General features: G+C 38.1%; 3 protein-coding genes, 2 long non-coding RNA genes and 1 pseudogene across 8 annotated transcripts in view; 3 read left to right on the top strand and 3 right to left on the bottom strand.

Moving 5' to 3' along the window:
• Positions 1–859: 859 nt before the first annotated feature.
• Positions 860–1,677, bottom strand: LOC103970326 (vacuolar iron transporter homolog 2-like). Its single transcript, XM_009384059.3, has one exon. It carries the CDS (start codon positions 1,602–1,604, stop codon positions 906–908), a length of 699 nt encoding a protein of 232 aa, XP_009382334.2. The 5' UTR covers positions 1,605–1,677; the 3' UTR covers positions 860–905.
• A 4,184-nt stretch (positions 1,678–5,861) lies between these two features.
• Positions 5,862–8,342, bottom strand: LOC108951678 (uncharacterized). Its single transcript, XR_001976196.2, has 2 exons — positions 8,113–8,342; positions 5,862–6,280 (listed from the first exon to the last, which is right to left on the bottom strand). It is a non-coding gene; the product is annotated as an uncharacterized LOC108951678 (long non-coding RNA).
• A 454-nt stretch (positions 8,343–8,796) lies between these two features.
• Positions 8,797–11,897, top strand: LOC103970862 (protein mago nashi homolog; annotated as a pseudogene).
• A 1,388-nt stretch (positions 11,898–13,285) lies between these two features.
• On the top strand, positions 13,286–15,987 carry LOC135627757 (uncharacterized). Its single transcript, XR_010492684.1, has 3 exons — positions 13,286–13,576; positions 13,676–13,761; positions 15,854–15,987. It is a non-coding gene; the product is annotated as an uncharacterized LOC135627757 (long non-coding RNA).
• A 221-nt stretch (positions 15,988–16,208) lies between these two features.
• On the top strand, positions 16,209–17,666 carry LOC135627756 (B-box zinc finger protein 20-like). Of its 2 annotated transcripts, XM_065133995.1 has the most exons (3): positions 16,209–16,555; positions 16,646–17,002; positions 17,092–17,666. In XM_065133995.1, exons 1-3 carry the CDS (start codon positions 16,364–16,366, stop codon positions 17,266–17,268), a joined length of 726 nt encoding a protein of 241 aa, XP_064990067.1. In that variant the 5' UTR covers positions 16,209–16,363; the 3' UTR covers positions 17,269–17,666. The 2 variants fall into 2 exon arrangements, with proteins under 2 accessions (XP_064990067.1, XP_064990066.1); XM_065133994.1 differs by having other exon boundaries at positions 16,209–17,002.
• A 52-nt stretch (positions 17,667–17,718) lies between these two features.
• LOC135627755 (kinesin-like protein KIN-7K, chloroplastic) overlaps positions 17,719–19,581 on the bottom strand; it is a 40,878-nt gene continuing 39,015 nt past the window's right edge. For 2 of the 3 annotated variants that reach the window (XM_065133991.1, XM_065133993.1), the window contains exons 23-25: positions 19,132–19,261; positions 18,932–19,039; positions 18,413–18,826 (exon numbers count right to left, since the gene is read on the bottom strand). In XM_065133991.1, coding sequence (XP_064990063.1) covers positions 18,954–19,039; positions 19,132–19,261 — 216 coding nt within the window. In that variant the 3' untranslated portion in view covers positions 18,413–18,826; positions 18,932–18,953. Of the gene's footprint in view, positions 17,827–18,412; positions 18,827–18,931; positions 19,040–19,131; positions 19,262–19,581 lie in introns of those variants that run through there. The other variant, XM_065133992.1, reaches the window with a different exon arrangement.

The following is a 19,581-nucleotide window of genomic DNA, read 5'->3' as shown; positions in this document are numbered from 1 at the left end:
AAATCCAATGTCGAATGGTTTTCGTTTGATATATAAAAAAAAGGCACTTACCTTTTTTTTTAAGGTCGACTTCACGATAAGTTTCAATAATGGTTTTCATTTGAAAAACAAAAAAGCTCTATTTTATTAAAATTTTCACATGTTGATTTTATTTTGTGTGGATTAGTTAATGCATCGATGCACAAGTCTTTCATATTCCAATCAATGTGTAAACATCATACAATTTATTTGATATAATAAATTTTTAAAGGAAAAATTCCCATTATAAGATCGAACTAAATTTTAATAATAATGATATATATATATATATATATATATGAAAGCAAAAAAATAATTTTTTTTCTAATCATAAACTGAAGGTATAATCATGAATATCATTGCACAAATTTTGATTTGCTTCTTTAAAAGAAAACAATTGGAATCTTGATGGGACTTCGATGCATCATATTTCGACCGAAATGATAGATGACATAAAGTACAAATGGATGACAATAACACTTATAAGATATTCCCAAATGTATACACTCTCTATATACTAACTATTTAAAAAGAGAAGGATTGACAAGATATTGACAAAGCAAAAGGATCGACAAAAAACACTTACAAGATATTCCCAAGTGCATACACTCTTTATATACCATACTTCATAAAGTCCTATTTATAGAACTAACTACCTTGCTCCTCGTGTCACCCATGATTGAGGTAGTTATTGAAACTACCTTGTAACTACTAGATTATGAGATAGTTATTGAAACTATCTTATAACTGCTAGATCATGATAACTACGTAGATAATTATGAATCAAATCTTAAAATAACATTATAGATTTCGAGCAAAACAATCACAAACATCCATAGCCTACAAAGAAAAGAACCATGTTTTTTCCTCCTTGTTTTCTTGCCACCCTAAGCTGAGGAGACATGCATGCCAAATATAATCCCAAAGACTCTCAACACACCATAAGTGACCAACATAGCCATCCAGCCTCCGAACAACAGCCTGAGTACAGAATTGGGCACATTAGCACCACCCAACACAGCTCCGGCTGCACCAAATCCAGCCAAGCCCAAGCTGCTCACCGCACACACCGCCCCAACTCTGACCCCCCATGACCTGATGAACCCTCCTGCCAACAGAGGCAGCACTGCCCCCAGTGAGAACGCCAGCGCCGAGGCCACCGCCGCGAGCAGTGGGTTTGGCAGGCTCCCCTCCTCCTCGCTCCCGCAGTCTTGGCGTCGCCTCTCCCGCTCCGCCACCTCGATGTCGTACTGCGCGTAGACGGAGACGAACTCGCCGATGGCCATGCTGCAGGCGCCCGCTACGAGGCCGGCCAGGCCGGACACCAGCATGGCCTTGGCGCTTTGGCCCACCGCGCCCACCCCCACCATCAAGGAGGCGACGGAGACGAGGCCGTCGTTGGCGCCGAGCACCACGGCGCGGAGCCACTGCGCTCGTGCCATGTAATCCACCGAATCGGCTTGCACCGATTCTGGCTCATGAGGTCGGGGCGGGATGGCGATCTGGACGCACCCATCTTGCTTTAGATCTTTGGTAAGATCCGGCGATTGGTTTTCATGAACGTGAGAGCTGAGACGAGACGACATTAGTGGTGTCTGGGAAGGGCCTGAAGCCGAGAAATGGTGGGAGAAGAGCAGAAGAGAACAGTGGAGATTGGAATGGGATTGGGGGAGTGTGTTGGCCACACGCCCCTCTTGTCTCAATTTATAAAGGAGAGAGAGAGAGAAAGTGAAAGGGAATCGCCGAAAACATTCGTTAGTTTTGAGAAAAAGGATGGTAATGTAGATGGCATTCGAAGATTTCATAAAAATTTTATAGGATTTTGATTAGTTATCATATCATATATATTATTTTTATTTTCATCTAATAATAATATATATAATATCAAGGTTTAGGTTTTGTGGATCAAATTTGTTTAATATTAGTTTTTTTAATATTTAAAAAAAATATTACAAGGATCCATCATATTTTGATAGAAATAAAAAATTAAAAATATAAAAAAAAACACACACATATATATATATATATATATTTTTTTTTTTCTATTTTAGATATTTTTATTTTTTTTTGGGTCATTCAACAACTATAATACATTTATATTTTTTGGGACATTTATAATACATTTATATTTAAAATAATATTTTGATTTTTTTGGGTTATTTACTGTATGAACAATCTATCTTTTTTTTTATTTTCTCAATTAAAAGGTGGAGACAGAAGATACAACTTTTAAGGAAAAAAGATTAAAATTGTTATAAGGCTATTTTTATCATTTTAAAAAAATTATGACTTTTCGATAATCTTTTAAAGTTGGTATACTTTATGAAAATTTCTTTAAATTATGAGTTGAGAATTTGCTCGACGCTAATTATAATTTCTTTTGACTCATTAGCTCTAAGTCTGTTCCAAATCTTATCTAATCACTTAAAAGGGCGGAATTGTAGGATGCAAGTAGTTGGATAAACAATATCTGATATCTCATAGGTAAAAAGAAAATCTAATATTTAAATACAGTCAACAACAAGATCAAATTTACAATGACTGGAATAATTTTAAGAATCTATACGAAACTTCTAGATGTCATTATTCTAGTTTTTCTTATGCTTTCGCATGCTGTACACCCATTAATAGGCACGAACTACGAAGAACTCGTATCACTGATCGATATATTTTTTTGTCTGGATCGGTGTGAAGTAGCAGAGATGCTGAGGATTAAAGAGGTGACAACCGAGCACTTGAGAAATGGCGCGTGCATTTGCGTGTGGCAGCCACGCGAAGGGGTGACTTTTTGGGACTGGAAAATGACAGATACGGTGAAGTGGGCACCGCAATTTGCAGATATCTCATTCTTTTTGTATTGCAATGGATCTGTTCTGAGGCATCGTTGTTTAATATATCAGAAGAGAGAGAGAGAGAGAGAGAGAGAGAGATTCTTAGCTTCATACGTGAAGATAACTCCTCAAATTTCTTCCTTGAGGTTGCGACATCCATGAATCACATTCCAACATCTCACATCAAACCTTCAGATGCCTCATCATGACGAGAAGGCCTTTATTCCCATCCAACTTAGCCAAAGAAAGTTCCTTTCTTGGTCTGCAAGGTAAGGATGAAAGAAGAAGGTGTGAGCCAACTACAATGGCCATTCCTCAAACCTGTATCAGGAGCTATTCAATTGCTAAAAGGTTAGCAGGTGAAGGATTAACATATTGCATTGCTACAAGAATCTTAAGAGAAGAAAGAACAGTCATAGGCATGGGGCAGCACTCCACAAAGAGACATACTACAACTTAATTTTGTGTAATGTCACATTGTACTTCTTTCTTGTTTTTCGCATATTTATCTTTAGAAAACACAAATTGACTTTTTTGAAGGATGTGTCAGTTCTGTCTTCTCTGTGAAGTTCTACACTCCAAGGATCTGAGTGAACTAAAATGAACCATGATCTGATTGATGACCATGGGATTTTTAAGTGTTTTTGCTGTTCTCCCTCTTAACATCCTAAGCTTTGCTTTCAGCTTAGCCTCATTCTCGGTTCCACCAACGAGTTTGTGTGACCACAGGTTTATGGCTACTTCCAAGAAATCAGTAACAATATGAGGTGGTGAGGTAATAAAATTCTTGCAGCATATTTATCCACCAATGCAAGAGCTCTAAGAACAGAAAATATATATTCATTATGTCAAGCATTCTTGAGCAATCTGTAAGTTCAAATCTAGAGAGCTAAAGAACACTTGCATAACTTGATATCAATAAATTCATCTTCCATGGGCACTAGTTTGGACAAATTTGAATTCCTTCTGTATTAATGATCCATGTAAAATGTGAGGATCTCTTCAATCTGATCATTGCAGATAAGTATAATTATAAGAATTGAAAGGTTAAAAAACAGCAAAAACCTACACTGATCTTACTACAAAAGCAATGAGTCAATAACATACAGTAAAATTAGGCTACACAAATGATGAACAGTATATCTACAAATTGCTTTATGATGGTGAGATCAAGAACAACATGAATGCCAGGGTCCTCGGCTTCAATCCGGGATAGTCCCATGTTAAATTCAGCAGCAGCCAAATCAAGAATGTACTAATGGAAGGTGTACACAATCATAAAGTATCATGATTGTTATGGGGCAAACACAATGCACTTCAAACGAGTGACAAGCACCAAAAGTATCATGACATGAAAAATTTTCAGATAAAACATATGCCTGTCTATGTGCAGATACCTAAGGTTTATGATTCACAAAACTTAGCCTCACAATGATGCAGCCCTAATATCTAAACTAAATGAAATATAAATGAAAACTACTATTTATTTCTAGAATATTTCAATCTAGTGTGGAAACATTGCCTCACATCATTAGATGCTGCAGTCACACAGCCCAAGGATGCAATTGCCCATGGAGCATGGGCGTACCAACATAACCAAAACATCTTACATGTTTGCTGATAATGTTACAAGCTCTCACAACTATATAAAACAAGTAGTGGTGTTCCTGAGCTTGCCACAAAATATGAATCAAGAAAATTCAGTAATTCTGAGTAACAACACTCAATCAACAAGATAGCACCTGTAGCTTATATGCTCTCTAGTTGTTTTTTTCTTTTAAGGAATGCACAAACTAAGAAAAAATAAAGAAGTAAAAGGACATTTTGATGAGCAAACATGCAGTGTCCTGTAATCCTGTAAGGTAGACATGATGGGAAAAGCAATGTACTATTACAACATAATCTTCTACAAGCTAGATTATCATTTCTCAGCTTTCAGTAATGTATCAACAAGAATGTCGACAACAGTGCATGCCCATCAATTAGTCAAAACTTAAAACATCCACTGATAACTTCCAATTTTGTCATACTTTATGTTATTCTGTATTTAGAGCTTTTTCTCAATACTTATGTAAGATTTCTTGCATTGTATTACCAAGTTGGGTCACAAGGAAGAGACCATGAATGTGCAGTAAATTCAGGTACTGCTTGAATGCTGCATTAATCTGCATAGTATAGTGAAAGTGCTAGATTCAAACTCATTTAACAAATTTGATCATAAGATATAGCATAGTACAGTGATTCATGGAAGTATCTACTTGTATCTTCCATGAAGACATCTCAACATAAAGGTGATACCTGCCCTCAGCTTTCTGCTAACCAGCTGGATATGCTTCAAGGAATTTATCAAGGACATCCAAGGCTAGCAACCAGTTGGTACAAGACTAATACGGATCTAATGAAATAACTATGGATTACAAAATAGTTAAAATAAGGACCTAATAAGCAAAATTAAGATCTAAACCTTCCAAATAAATGTAAGCACATTCTGTCAGTAGTTGATTAATAATAATATACAGAATTAGCAACAAGTTTAATATGTGTGTGACATAAATTACCAGTCCATTCCAGTACAGACAAGTTCCATACAACAAAAAAAAGGGAAGGGTGTTTAAGTAGTTACTATCATGATTAATGATAGTAAATCCAATGAATAATCACCACACAACATTCATACAACGGGGTGCAAATTAATTGTAACCTTTAGATCAATCACATAAAAGAGATTAAAAGGACAATAGCACTTGAATTATGCATAAGAACTGATTCAATTATATAGGTCAATATCTCCAACTATGTTATCAGAAGAAAGCCTGAAAGAACTGTTAATTTGGAGAATGTGATTATTAAAGGTGCTGTGAACTTCAGAAGATTGCCACATTCATAATCCATTCAAAGCGCAAGCTCTCGCATAACGTAAAATAGCTTTTGATAGCATATTCCTACTGGTGCAGGTGTTCTCAGCAACATATTTTCTACTATCTTCAGACAATTTATTGTCCATGAAGTATGAACCATATTAGAAAAAAAAAAAAAGTATGTTCAGACAAACGAAAATGGAACTATAAAGTCAATGTTGTCTGTGAACTTGATTTATGCAAAAATGGGCAATAGATGAAAACACAAAGGAATAGAACATGCCCAGAAATAAGAAGTGTGGCTGTTTCAACTAGTTTTGATCTTGTAACAGTTTGACCTTCCAGACGATGCACCATACCCCTTTGGAAGTGCTGGATGAAAATGATCAAGAGGCTTTTACAAGATAAGGGGAGAACAGACAACGGATGGGAGGACAAAGTGGAAAGGGCTTTCAACCTTGCCAGCAGGTTGATCTATGAAGCTTTTCTAACTTGTGAACCTGCTTATGTTCTGCTGCATCTTCAGTTTGTCAGAACTTCCATATCCACCACTTCAAATTGCTGGAAAACAGCCTGTAGAAGCAACCACTGGAATTTATATGTACTATCTGTTATTGTGATATGGTAGTTTCTGCAAGCAGATATTTTTGGTGAACATGGAAAAAGGTAACTCATAATAAGGATTCAAATTTCGAATCATACCACCAATACCAGCCCTGTTACCAAATCATACCACCTGCTACCGGGCGATACACTTGATTTAGGCCTGTATCGAACGATACGGGGCTGTATCGGGTGGTAACGGTTGATTTCAATCATTACTACCCAATACAATTAATAATGGTCAAAATTTCGACCGTTACCGACACAAGTTAGTAACGGTCGAAATCGACTGTTACTGACATATATCAATGTTTCAATAGTCAATTTGATCATTGGAGCCATTTCTCATAAGTTTTTAAATACATCATCCCCTATATTTCACTTCATTTCACTCTCACACTCTCTTAAACTATCTCAAATTCATTTTCTCTTATATTCTCTTTCTTATTCTCACATTTGCACTCTCCTAAACTCTACAAAGTAATGATTTATGAATTGAATTGAGGATAATTTGGGAGGATGAAGAGGAAGAACTTTTAATCAAATATATGTATTCTCTTTCTTTAATTAGAGATTAATTAAGATCTTTAATATTATTATTAATATATTTAATATTAATTTATTCAAAATTAGACATGTGTCAAATGTTTAATATTAAACATTGAAAGATATTTATGATGATAAAATATGTTTAATTAGGTTTTATTAAAATTATTTAATATTATGATTAGTGATTTTAATGATGATTTAATCAAAATTTGATCGATTTTGGGTTAATTCAGTGTCTTTAATATCTATTATTTAACTGAAAGAGAAGTAACTAATGAGTAAATATAACATGTTTATACTATTGAAATTAATATATATCTATTATAACATGTGATTAAAGTTGCAGTGTACCAAGCTAAACCTATACTAAATGTATATTTATTTCTAACTTAAAAATTATTTCCTAATTTTTTTTATTTTTCAGATATTTTCGAAGGATTTTACGCCTAAATTAGGCGAAATTTCAAACCTCGACTCATATACTTAGTTTAGTTCCTCCAAAATAAGAAAATTCTGAAAATTAATTCCAATTTGGGTAAATTTGTGATATTACATAAAAATATCAAGCTAAGAACCAAATGGCAATACGCATTAAGGGGAATAATTATTAATAATATTGTAGATCGTTAAATTTTGTTCCTTCAGTGGTTGCAAGAAACTGGAGATCAGAAAGCAGAACAACTTAAAGTTTTCAAGATATTTGTCTTAACAATAAATCTATAACAAAGAGCTGGCGGTGGGAACACGGTTTTGGTCTTGGAAAATGAGTGTCAAAAAACAAAAGATCTTTGGTTGCACAAAAAGATAACACCACAAAACTAAACTAAAAGAACTTTGTCATGGAAGGAGCCGCTTAGTCTCTCTGAGTTCCACTGACAGAGTACCAAAGTATCAATCCGAAAATTGTGTACAAGCCAGCATGGCCCCTGCCACCAACAGGCTAACGTGCTTTGTGATTTATGCAAGCACAGCTACCAGCTTGTGGATCCTCGGAATCAATGTTGAGGACCAAACCATCATTTGGACACACCACACACCCAGGGTTTTAAGAAATACGACAATAGATTTCAACAATCTATAGAAGAGTAAATCAACCGAGAATACGAAAGCCTTTTGATATCCAATAACTCAATCATTGCCCTGCATACCCTGAATCCTCTTCGAATCGAAACGAGATCGACATGAATCGAAGCAACAACTAGTAGTAATAATGACGGGAGGGCGACGCGAAGAGCCAAACGCCGCCCTGTTACCTGCCGTGGAAGTTGGTTGGTTGTTTTGAGCCGCCGCCGGCCAATGCTGGCACCGATCAGTTTTGGGGTCGAGGTGGGAAGAACGGCCAAGATCGAAGGTGGATGCTGCATCGCTCGCCTTGACCAACCACTCGATCGCGCAACGGAGGATGGAGGCCGGTGGATCGCGATGGTTGACGATTGTCCACCCTTTTCTCCCTCTCCCTCTCCCTCTCCGTCTCCTGTAGACGTTCGAGTCCAACTAACGAGTTCAGAAAGAATTAAATAGGTGTATATATATATATATATATATATATATATATATATATATATATATATATATATATATTGTTATTTTTTATTTAAAATCATACAAATATTATTATGTTGTGTCTGTTAACATTTAGTATTTTTATTTTTATTTGGGAAATATTTTCATAAATTAGATATATATTAATAAAAATGAATGGATTCAACAGATTTAATTGAAAAAGGGTTTAACTAAAAAAATAATCTCCACTTTAAGTTGAGAACACTTTAGTATTACATTGAGAAAGTAATGGGCAAAAATAAAATAAAATGTGAGATTTTTTAAAAGAATTCATCTAAAATATTTTTTCTTTGGATTTAAAAACCATTTAAAATCTCTTTTTAAAAGCTTGAGGTAACATAAATATTTTTTTTAGAAAAAGCATATTGTGGATAATGAGTAGCATCAAATCAAGTTATAATTCACGATTAAACGAATTGTAATTACTTATATTATTACCTTATAATCTATTAATAGCAATTTAAATTAACTATAATATATTTATATTCAAATGAAACGCAGACACACCGTCGTGTTCCTCCTATAAATAGAGAGATGTAACTGCATTTGTCCCAAAGAGAGGGAGAGGGAGATGGAGAGAGGTGGGGGAGCAGAATCGGCGGTGGGGATGGCGATGGCGAGCAGGATGAGTTCTACCTGCGTTACTACGTGGAGCACAAGGGCAAGTTTGGGCACGAGATCCTGGAGTTTGAGTTCCGCCCCGACGGCAATCTCCGTACGCCAATAATTCCTACTACAAGAACGACACCATGATCCACAAGGAGGTGTTCGTGTCCCTGACGTCCTCCGCGAGTGCCGCCGCATCATTGCCGACAGCGAGGTCCCTCTTCCCCCCACCTACGGTTCCGATCGATTTCTAGGGTTTCGTTTCGTTGACGTTTGTCACTTGTTCCTTTTGATCGATTATAAGGTTTCGATATAGATCCATTGTGGGGTTGGGTTTGATTTCGACGTTTGCGTGTGGGGGTTGGTTGCAGATTATGAAGGAGGATGACAACAACTGGCCACCTCCGGACCGCGTTGGCAGGCAGGAGATGGAGATCGTGATGAACAATGAGCACATCTCCTGCACCACTTCGAAGACTGGGTCCCTTGTGGACGTCCAAGGTAGCCAGGATCCGAAGGGGCTTCGTGTCTTCTATTACCTAGTTCAGGTTTGAACCGTGACTATTCGATTATCCGAATCTTGTTCATATTTTCCGTTCATGTTCCTCATTTAAATAGCAAATGATTGTATGGTGGACAATGACCGATACTTTTCTTAATATTGAGCTAATCTTTGAAAATTTAATTCATTTACTAGTTTAGTGTTCATGTGGTGGAGGTCCAGAGTGACCAGAGATCTTTTTGGCATGTTTGTTATTTATGGACTAGCCATTCGTGAAATGGTGATCATTATGTGAGTTATTTTGTTCTGGATCCAGGCAAAGTACCGTTAGCTGTAGTGTACTAAATGTTAGCACTGGACTGTTCCTTCTCTTTTCATTTTAAAAGCATGAGGATGAACTCCACTGTTTGTATATTCTGCTTAAAACCATTGTGTTTTTGGTAGTTATCGCTTAAGTCAGATCATTATTCTATTACCTTCTCTAGGTAATATTTTGTTAATTTGAATCAGTAGATAATGATTTTGTGGTGCTGCTTATTATACTGACTCTGATGCAGAGTTATTCTGTAGACAAGTAATCCCGTTTGTATCATTTTATTTTCCATTTCATCAGTTCTAATTTCCTACTTCATTTTCAATTGGCCTATCTCTTAAAATTAATTACCATATGAGTTTTCCATTTCCACTTTTTCTTGTTTTATTTTGCCTGATTTTCTCTCACAAATGTGTTAGAATGGTCTCCAATTTTCTTATCCATCTCTCTTGGCCTAAATTTGCATATCTAATTTCAGCACCACCTGCCTTACATTTTGTGAGGTTTGAGGCCAGCTTAACTCATTTTTCTTACACTTCTCATCCTTTATGCAATTCTTTTGATGTCAATTAGACACATATTTTGTTAAGTGTGGTATATGGTTTTTGGTCACACATCACCATTCAGTTTCTTTCTTTTATTCTTTTTTCTCAAAACACTATTTATTTAATGCTCTCAATTGTCCAAGTTTTACAGAAACATCAAACCAATTGACAAGTTTAGTTTTAATGAACTAGTTTTAGTTCAATAGACTTGTTAAATATTTTCTGTTTACCATATTTTATTTTTTTCCTTTTAATCTACCTTACCTTATAAGATCACAATGCTTCGTGATAACATCTCATAGAAAATGTCATCAGTTTCTCTAAGGCAAGAATTTATTGTTGACCTTCATAGTACCCTTTTTTGACCATTTTCAGGTTCTTCTCATGCTTTCTTGAAGCTATGAACTACGAATGGATTTTTGTTTTTTTTGGAGGAAATTTAGAACTAGATCCTTGTTGTGAATATGGTGTATGAGCAGCATTATAGTGTCTCTTCTTTTTTCCTCACATGTCATATTTATCACAAAGTACTTGTGACAATAGGTTTGTATAATTTTTTCGAGCAATTATATCTGTACTTCTGGTTTCTGGCCTCTCTGTTATCCATATTGGTTGTTTTAATGATTAAATGAAGGTCTGGTAGCAAAGATGGGAGTGTCATATTATATGAATAGCTAACTAAAAAACTTTTAGTGATGACATGCTTCTTTTGTTGCATTCTTGATATGTTTTCAGAGGGATTTCTTATCAACCTAATAGCTAGGAGAATAAGTGGTGTCAAAGCACTCAATACATCTGATTTTGGATTATCTCAGTGCATATATGTTCATGATGGTAATTGGTTGTCATTTAGTAGCATTAGAATTTTATGCATGCACATAAAGGCATCACTCATTTGGACTAAATGAAAGCCAGTGGAAAACTTTGTTGAATGTATATGTAAGATCATCTAGGTTATTCTCATATGATTTTTAGTGCATGTCCACTTAAGTTTAGCACGTGGATTCATTAGTTGATTTTGTGATGATAAATTTTTATGCTCATTATTCTACAGGTACTAGAATAAATTGTTGAGCAGTCGACTGTATCGTTTTTTCTTAGTAGGTCCCATCATGCTTATTTGGACCTTTTTGCTTCTTGCAGGATCTCAAGTGCTTTGTCGTCTCTCTGATTTCACTGCAGTTCAAGATCAAGCCTATTGAATCATAATCCAGCTTTATGTTTTTGCTTGTTTCGACTTGAACTTCCTCTGGCTGTTATAAGCAGGTAAGATTGACCTTTTGAGGTACTCAAACAGTGAATGAAATTGGGAATGCTCGACTGATCCTATCATGCTTCACATTGACTACAGTGACTTGTTAATTGTGTTGGTTATATGTTTCATATATGTTGTACATTGTTTAGCAGGAATTGCACAAGTTTATCACGTCTTATTTGCTTCTTTCATTAAGGAAGTTGCAAAATTTTACTTTCAAAACTTGGTTGAACTTTGTGAATTGTGAATGATTCCCTTTTTATAAATTTATCTGCCATTTGTGTTCTCGTGTGCAAGTCAATAAATGATCAGCCTAGTTGCAATGTTCAGATAGCACTTCCTTTGTTTTGGCTGTTCGGTTTTCACTTTTTCTGCAAAATTCTGTGCATAGTTCTATGCTAGCTTAGGAAAAAGAGGATCAAAGATACTTCAACGTTCTCTTTCTATGGGTATGATTACTGTTGGAGGCATTTGTTAAACCCATAATGATTATAGGTTTGTCTTTAGGGAGGAGCCTATCATCAGCTTGCCCTACCATTTAGAGGGGAATAATTGTCATTTGAAAACTTTAGGAATAAACTCATAATCATTAAGTTTGTCATCGGTGTGTGGAATTTTATGCCTCTCCAATCCATCCTGTTTGGATACTGCTTTAGTACAAGATGTATTTCTTCCAGGTTGGTTTTTTTTGGCCTGTGTTTGTCTCACTTGATCAATGCAACCTTGGCAGGTCGATGTAAGATATTTTACTGATTTTTTTTCTAAAACATTTTATCTAGTTCTGCATTTAAAATTTTCAGCTTGAGTTTTACTCTCTAATCATGTTAACCGACTGGCAAAGCTTCAGAATGCTTTATTTTAATGAGCTCTCACAAAAGTCAGCAATAGATTTTGAGTCGTAATTTCTATGGTTAAGTTCTTAAACAGACTGCTTCCGGACTTTAAGCTAATTCTTCGAGTGAGCAATCTTCCGTCATTAGCATATTCATTCTAAACAATATTTTTTGGATTTGATTTTAACGGTTTGAAATAGAGTTTTGAATATCGGTCCATATCGACGTATGTTTGGTACGGTATGTATTGGTATATACTGTCGGTACGCTAGGGCATACCGATGGTACATCTTAAAATTTTAAAAATACCATCACCTATTATGTCAGGACGTACCGATCGGTATGCCACGATCACGATCGAAGTACATCTCGGTATCGGTCAAAACATTGATATTGTTCGGTAAAGAACGGTTTGTATACTGATATTCTCTCGAATCGATATGTACTGTGGCGGTACGTATCGAAAATCCTGATTTGAAGAATCATTTCTTTTTTTTGGATTATGGAAGTTAATGAACATTGCTGCCTTCAGAAACCACTCAGTCATCCATAACCAAAACATCTGTCCTTTTTTTGGATTTTGGAGAAAACTTAGTAATTGGTGGAAAGCTTTTCTTATTCATAACTGAAAACCTTGTTTATGTCAGCTGGGAATGTAGCTGTTCAACTAGGAATAAGAGTTTGTGTATGTAAACCTGCATCTGTCAAAGTCTCCGGTGGTGGCTGTCATGATACCCTTGGAATACTCTTAACGGCATATTAACTGATATTAGTTAGGCCAATAACTACCGTGGTCCAACCCCCACCCGCTTGATCGTTAAAGTTTCACATAGGTGCATCCAAAGTTTCCTTCTTTAAATTTCACCTTTGTTCTAAAATGTGAAGGCCGATCAATTGTTCTTCGCCAATCCCCAATCTAAAAACTCAGGAGGTCCTCAAGCTTCTTTTAACAGCCCAACCAAAACGTGGTCTTCGTTCTTCTCAGCTTCCCGACAAGAGTGCATGCTTTAGTGCACGGTGCTTCATCATGTTCTTTCGGCCCTACATGTGAAATGCCAGCTTGGGATGACTTCGTTGCTCCGGCCACCGACGACCAAAAGGTACGGTTCCTAATTGGCCAGGAAGAAAACGACAAACGTGCCCTTTTCCACTCTTATGGAGAATGGGGCACTCACATCGGCCTTTCTTTAATGCTGCAGGATCAACCCAGCTACTTACTATTTCGAGGCCAGATGATCTGTTTGAACATCGTCAACCACAAAGGGAATCAAACCACAGGCCACAGGTACTATTATTTTGATGTTAAACGTGGTGCATTTTTTTCCCCTAAAAAATAAAAAAATTAAGTAGTGAAGAAAAGTTTTAAACTCGGAATCTTATGGTATCTTTAAATTTATCAAATGTGGTCTCAAACTTTCAACATATAAATGGACTTGGTTATATTATCATCAAATTAAAACATCAATGTTTTAGGTGGATTAGATAGTTTTGATTAATATTGTCTATGAGTTCGGCTAGGAGAGGCGTCTTTAATTCATGAAACTCTAATTCTGACAGTTTAATCGAAGAAGAGTGATTAAGGGACTACTTCAAATCCATATTTTATGTTTTAGGTAAATAAAGTATATTAATTTTTTTAATGAGTTATGATACCAAATGATAAAACTCAAAAGTCTTATCGTAAAAAAAATTGAAAGAAATGAAAGAAAAGGGAATGATCGTTTCGAGGGGATCGACCTCCTTGATCACTTCGAGAGGATCGATCTCCTTGATCGCTTCGAAGGGATCGACCTCCTAGGGTTTGTCATAACAAACTGGAATAATATTTCATTGATTGATTCCCCAAGAGAAACGATTACATCATTATTTATAGAGTTCCATCCAGAATCTACTAGGACTTAGACTCTAATAATAAATAAATATTAAATAAATTTTATTCAATTAATTAAATATATTTAATAAATATTATTCAAAAGCTTAGAAAATAAAGAGATCCTAACATAAAGTAACATAAAGACATCCATTTATGCATAGTCTAAGTTTCAAGTTGGAATGAAAATATTTTATGTATAGTTTATAGCTTACAAGTGCAATATTAGGATACTTACTTTCAAATTGAACTATTAGCTTGAGCAAATTCGAAAGCTGATCTAAGCTTTGGGTTGAAGTGGATGTTAGGTTAAGTTACCAATGCCCCTGAAATGTGAGGAGGAAAAGAGCATTTTGAGTATTGCATTTGACATCATGATCTGAATCGACGACACCCACAAAAGCAATGGGGAAAGCATCATATGGTTGCCGAGGTGGTCCGAGAAATTAAGGATGACAACAGCCGAATACTGCCAAGTCTCGCCTTTTGATCTCGTCACGAAACAAATCCCTTCTTCTTCTTCTTCTTCTAGTACTAGTACTACTACTGCTACCAGGCTAAGAAAGAAGGTGCCTCAAGCAAGGTGGACAGAAATGAGAGGCTGGCGTTCCTCTCTTGCCATGAGATAAGATTGCTGGGGCTTTCTTTCTATGGAACCGTTCCACCAAATCAAATCCTTGGAGGACCTCAAAGCCAATTAGGTGTAGAATAAATGCTGCCGCTGTGGTGCTGTGTCGGACCCCCGCTGTACTCACTTTATTTGGTGGTCCATTTTAGGTTTACGATGCACAGAAGCAAGTGCTTGGCTTGCTTGCACCACTGTCAGGAATTTGGAACTCTTGATACACTAGATTTACTCTTCAAAGAAGTGACCCTTGGCATGGTCTATATGTTAATGATAATAATGACATTACGAGTTACAGAATTATGAAGGTAAAATCGTGTACATCACCTTAAATACAAATTGTGAGAACGACATATCGTGGGACTGCCGTAGGAGGAAGATTACAGGGACAAGATCAAGTCGCGACCGGCTTTATTTTAGTGCCATATGCCCATGTTCCCTTGTCTGATGATACCTGACCCTATCCCCAACTCTTTTGCTGCCCATCCTACCAATAATTGTCTGAAAAGAACAAGCAGAGAGGTCAGAGAGGAAGGAAAAAGGTGAAAGGAAATAGAGAGAAACTTACTTGTATGGGCAACCCTAATATCTATCTAGTCACTGCTGCTTCAAAGAATGCTGGTTTGTTTGTATGCAAGAGAAAGAGTAATGTCAAGGTGAAGGGAGTGAGCTCTCTCAAAGTGCAACTAACATGAGATAGCCAGAGAGGTAAATAATAATGCCTGCAACCAGCACAAGTTGCAGCCGAGATGAGTGACCGCCGCATGGTCCCTTCCTGCCTTGCTTCTTCGTCTTACCAAGCACCGAGGGGGCCATCAAAAATGCCGTCATTTATTGCAGAAATCTTTCGCTTTCCTTTCTCCAAATGGTGGTAAATTGCAGATGGATGGATGATGGCTTCGACCCTCCTCCATCTTCATCGACGAAAAGGTGAAGAAAAGAGGAGCGAAGTGGAGTGGATCGACTCACAGCGAGATGTGCATCCCGTGTTGACACGGTCAACGCGGTTGACTTCAGGAAGCTTCACTGTGTCGACTCGGTCAACAGCATGGAACAGATGAAGATGGGTTGCCGACCGCATGTATCACGCACGCGGCCATGGACTCGTTTGCTTCTCTTAGCCAGTAGGTTGCTGAACGACCGTGACATGATGCCTTTCTGCAGCTGCAACCTCTTTTCCTTCTCACTTCGCTTTCACGAGACGATAACAGCCGCAATGGTAGGGGGTTTAATTTATTCCAACGCTCTCCTCTCCTCAATAAAGGAAGCGACAAAGTCCTCTCTCCTTCCCCCACCTCCCGTCACCTCCCCTCCAATTGACAGGCTTCGCCTCCATTGACCCACAACTCCTCTCCGCCTCCGCAGGCAACAGCAGCAGCAGCAGCAGAAGGCATGAAGGTTCAATGCGACGTCTGCGCGGCAGAGGCCGCCGAGGTGTACTGCTGCGCCGACGAAGCCGCGCTCTGCGGCCGCTGCGACCGTCACGTCCACCGCGCTAACCGGCTCGCCGGCAAGCACCACCGCTTCTCGCTCCTCCACCCTTCCTCTTCCGCCCAATCCCCGCCGCTTTGCGATGTTTGCAAGGTAGGTCTGTGGCCTCTCACGACTCGCTCTCTCTGGTCTCTCTGTCTTCGGGAGATACAGGAGCTAAACCACCTCCCCTGCTTTTTAAAGGAGAAGAGGGGGCTGCTCTTCTGCCAGGAGGACCGCGCGATCTTGTGCAGGGACTGCGACGTCCCGATTCACAGCGCCACTGCGCTCACCATGAAGCACAACAGATTCCTCCTTACCGGCCTCAGCGTCTCGGCCGCTCCGCTCCCGCCGTCGCTGTCCGCGGAGGCCGAGGCGGTGGACTGTCCGCGCGGCAGCGGCGTGAGGGCCAAGAGCAGCAGCAGCAGCAGCTCAGCCACCACGGCGGCGACCACGAACAGCAACAGCAGCAGCATCTCAGAGTACCTGATCAAGATGCTGCCGGGGTGGCACGTCGAGGACTTCCTGACCGACGACGCCGCCGTGCATGCCTTGTGCAAGGTGAGTCAACGACGCTTCCTCCTCTCGTTTCCTGTATTATTATGATGCGCTTCGTTTCTGAAGATGCCGGCGGTTTGTGATGATGACAGACGGAGGAAGAGGAGGAGGTCGAGCCGCCGTGTGGATCGAACGCCATTGGTGGGGCTCTTCCAGTTCCTCGAGTCCCGCATTGGTTCTCAGGCGGCGAGGGAATCGGGCTGGAGCAGGTGGAGTTGAAGGCAAGCAGCCGCAACAAGAGGCCGAGGATATCGGTAAGGTACCTGTAGCAAACGTGTCATCACACCAAACAATGGTCAGATTTCACCGAGAGGATGAACACAATCAACAATCCCAGCTGTGAGACGCATTCTTTTTGAGCTTTTGGGGTGCCCAGTGCTGTTAAGCTGTCTGCCCCTCTCCGAATGAGAAAGCTTTCATGACGCCGAAACTAGTAGACTTACCTGTGTGGTTGGACATGCTTAGTACCAACATGTACCTTTTTTTTTTCTCCTTCTCCTTTTCCAGCCTTTTGGCCATTTTTATCCTGATTTTTTTTCTTCTCTTTCTTCTTTCTTTACTATGAGAAGGAAAGATAGAGAGAGGGTAGTCCATCTCAGGATGCATCTGTTGTGGCCAACTCCATCAGTTGTTAATTAAATTGATCTGATGCGTGTCATTTGTATTAGACCACTTTCTTCTTTATCAAATGGATGATGACAGTATTTATGGTACATGTAGCTCAGTGGATGGAAGCATTTAAAGGTCAAGTTTGGAATGGTAACACTCACAGATGAAGTCTTGTGAACACATCCTTCATTCACCAAGCAATTCTAGCATCCCCCTTGCTGCAAAAACACAGTCAATGAAACACAATGTAAAATTGTCACAAATTTGTTTATGAAGAAAATTTATTTATAATGTGGGGAATATTGAAACAAGGCAGAACTGAACTTAAAAAATGCATGAACAAAAAAGCCACTTGATCATGTCTTGCTGCTACTGAGCAAGATAAGCTGGTGCAGGATGTTCATTTCCAAAAGAAAACCAGTCAGAGAATGGAATAGACCTCAGCTATGAACTCATGAGAGGATAGCAACATGGCAAGGTGACAAACCAAGGGGAGATATTGCACATTTCTCATATAAAATTGCCCCTTGTTAAAATGTAGTGTGACCTTTGCAAAGATCCACAAAAGTAAGATACTAGTGAATACTCCTCTATCAATGTCAAGATTGTAACTTGTCCTTCTAATACATTGACTGACAAATGACAATACAATACTATTCAAGTTACATATGCATGTTAAGATAACCATCTAGAGACCTTGAAATATAGAAAATAGCTGCACATTCAATGGCATCAACAAAATTTTGGTAGCATGACCTCTCAAAAAGTAGGTTACTTCAGATTGAGATAATAATGTTACAACACTGGTAAGAACCACTAATGTCATTTCCATTTAAAATCATTTACACTGTTCATTGAATTCCCAACTATACTCTGATGATTTAAGAAATTACAAATAGGGACAGGAAATAAGCAGGTGCTAAAATCATATGGGAACAAGCAGTTTCCCATGCATGTTTTCTTTGTATACTTCATCTAGATGATTTCGTTGACTTCCAGGGGGCTCACCTCGTACTTGTTTGTTGAACATTAAGCTCCTTGCACTTTAAACAAGATGGAGAGAGATATGGAGAGATACAAGGCATATGGCCTTGAGAGAAATGAAAAGAATTACAGTTCTCACAAGGTAGCCACAAATAACGGAGCATGTACCTTCTAAAAACTGATAAAGAATAGGACGAAAAGTTTTTATACAGACAACGCTACATGGTAGTTGACCTGACACAAGAAAAGAGAGAGTTTGACAATTTTCTAAGAATAAAAAGAAAAGCTAAGAGATCATAATATGATGAAAAGAAAATGTGAAGGATACATATGATGTACCTGTAAATAGGAGGGCCACTACTCACGTTGTGAAGGTAATGATGCGATCAGCAATCTTAGTGTGGCAAAGGGGGCACTCTGAGCAGGCAAGCGAGCAAGGTTTACACACTGGTTCAAAGTTTTTTAAAAAAAGTCATTAATCCCAAAACAAAACAAGGCACTTGTTGAGATGATTGGCAAGCATGAGTTAAAGTGCTTACAGCAGAAGTGTCGACAAGGAAGAAGTACTGCAGCAGTTGGAGCTTCGAAGCATACTTTACAAACATGAGAATTTTTGTCCCCATTCCCCGAAGAATCAATTTCTCTTTCCTTCATCTCCTGAATCTTGGCCTGAACACATGGAAGATTGGTTAGGTCTGTATCTACCTATGCATGATTATTTGTGTCATCAGTTATTTGTCAGTCTCATGACCCTAAAGTTCGCATTCCTGATAAAGCTGCAAGTAGATGATATGCTAGATATTTTGGCAAACAACAGGAGTAACAAGCTAGTAGGGTAAATGTACAGGCAACTGAAGCATCATGAAAATCATACATTATGACAAAACATAACAGAAAATAAATAGAAAAATGGTCCACTTTAGAGAAAGGTCAAACACATCAAAAAAATGAAATAAAGTTTTATAAGCTGACACCAATTGTTGGACAAT

Source organism: Musa acuminata, chromosome BXJ2-11 (assembly GCF_036884655.1).
Source record: "Musa acuminata AAA Group cultivar baxijiao chromosome BXJ2-11, Cavendish_Baxijiao_AAA, whole genome shotgun sequence".
Classification (NCBI taxonomy): domain Eukaryota; kingdom Viridiplantae; phylum Streptophyta; class Magnoliopsida; order Zingiberales; family Musaceae; genus Musa; species Musa acuminata.
Note: the sequence above shows the minus strand (reverse complement) of the source record. Positions and strands in the feature narration are given on the sequence as shown.

Coding starts and splice junctions, on each gene's coding strand:
- LOC103970326 (XM_009384059.3), bottom strand. CDS start 1,604: ATGTCGTCTCGTCTCAGCTCTCACGTTCATGAAAACCAATCGCCGGAT.
- LOC135627756 (XM_065133994.1), top strand. CDS start 16,364: ATGAAGGTTCAATGCGACGTCTGCGCGGCAGAGGCCGCCGAGGTGTAC. Junction 17,003..17,091: donor CCGTGCATGCCTTGTGCAAG/GTGAGTCAACGA, acceptor TGATGATGACAG/ACGGAGGAAGAGGAGGAGGT.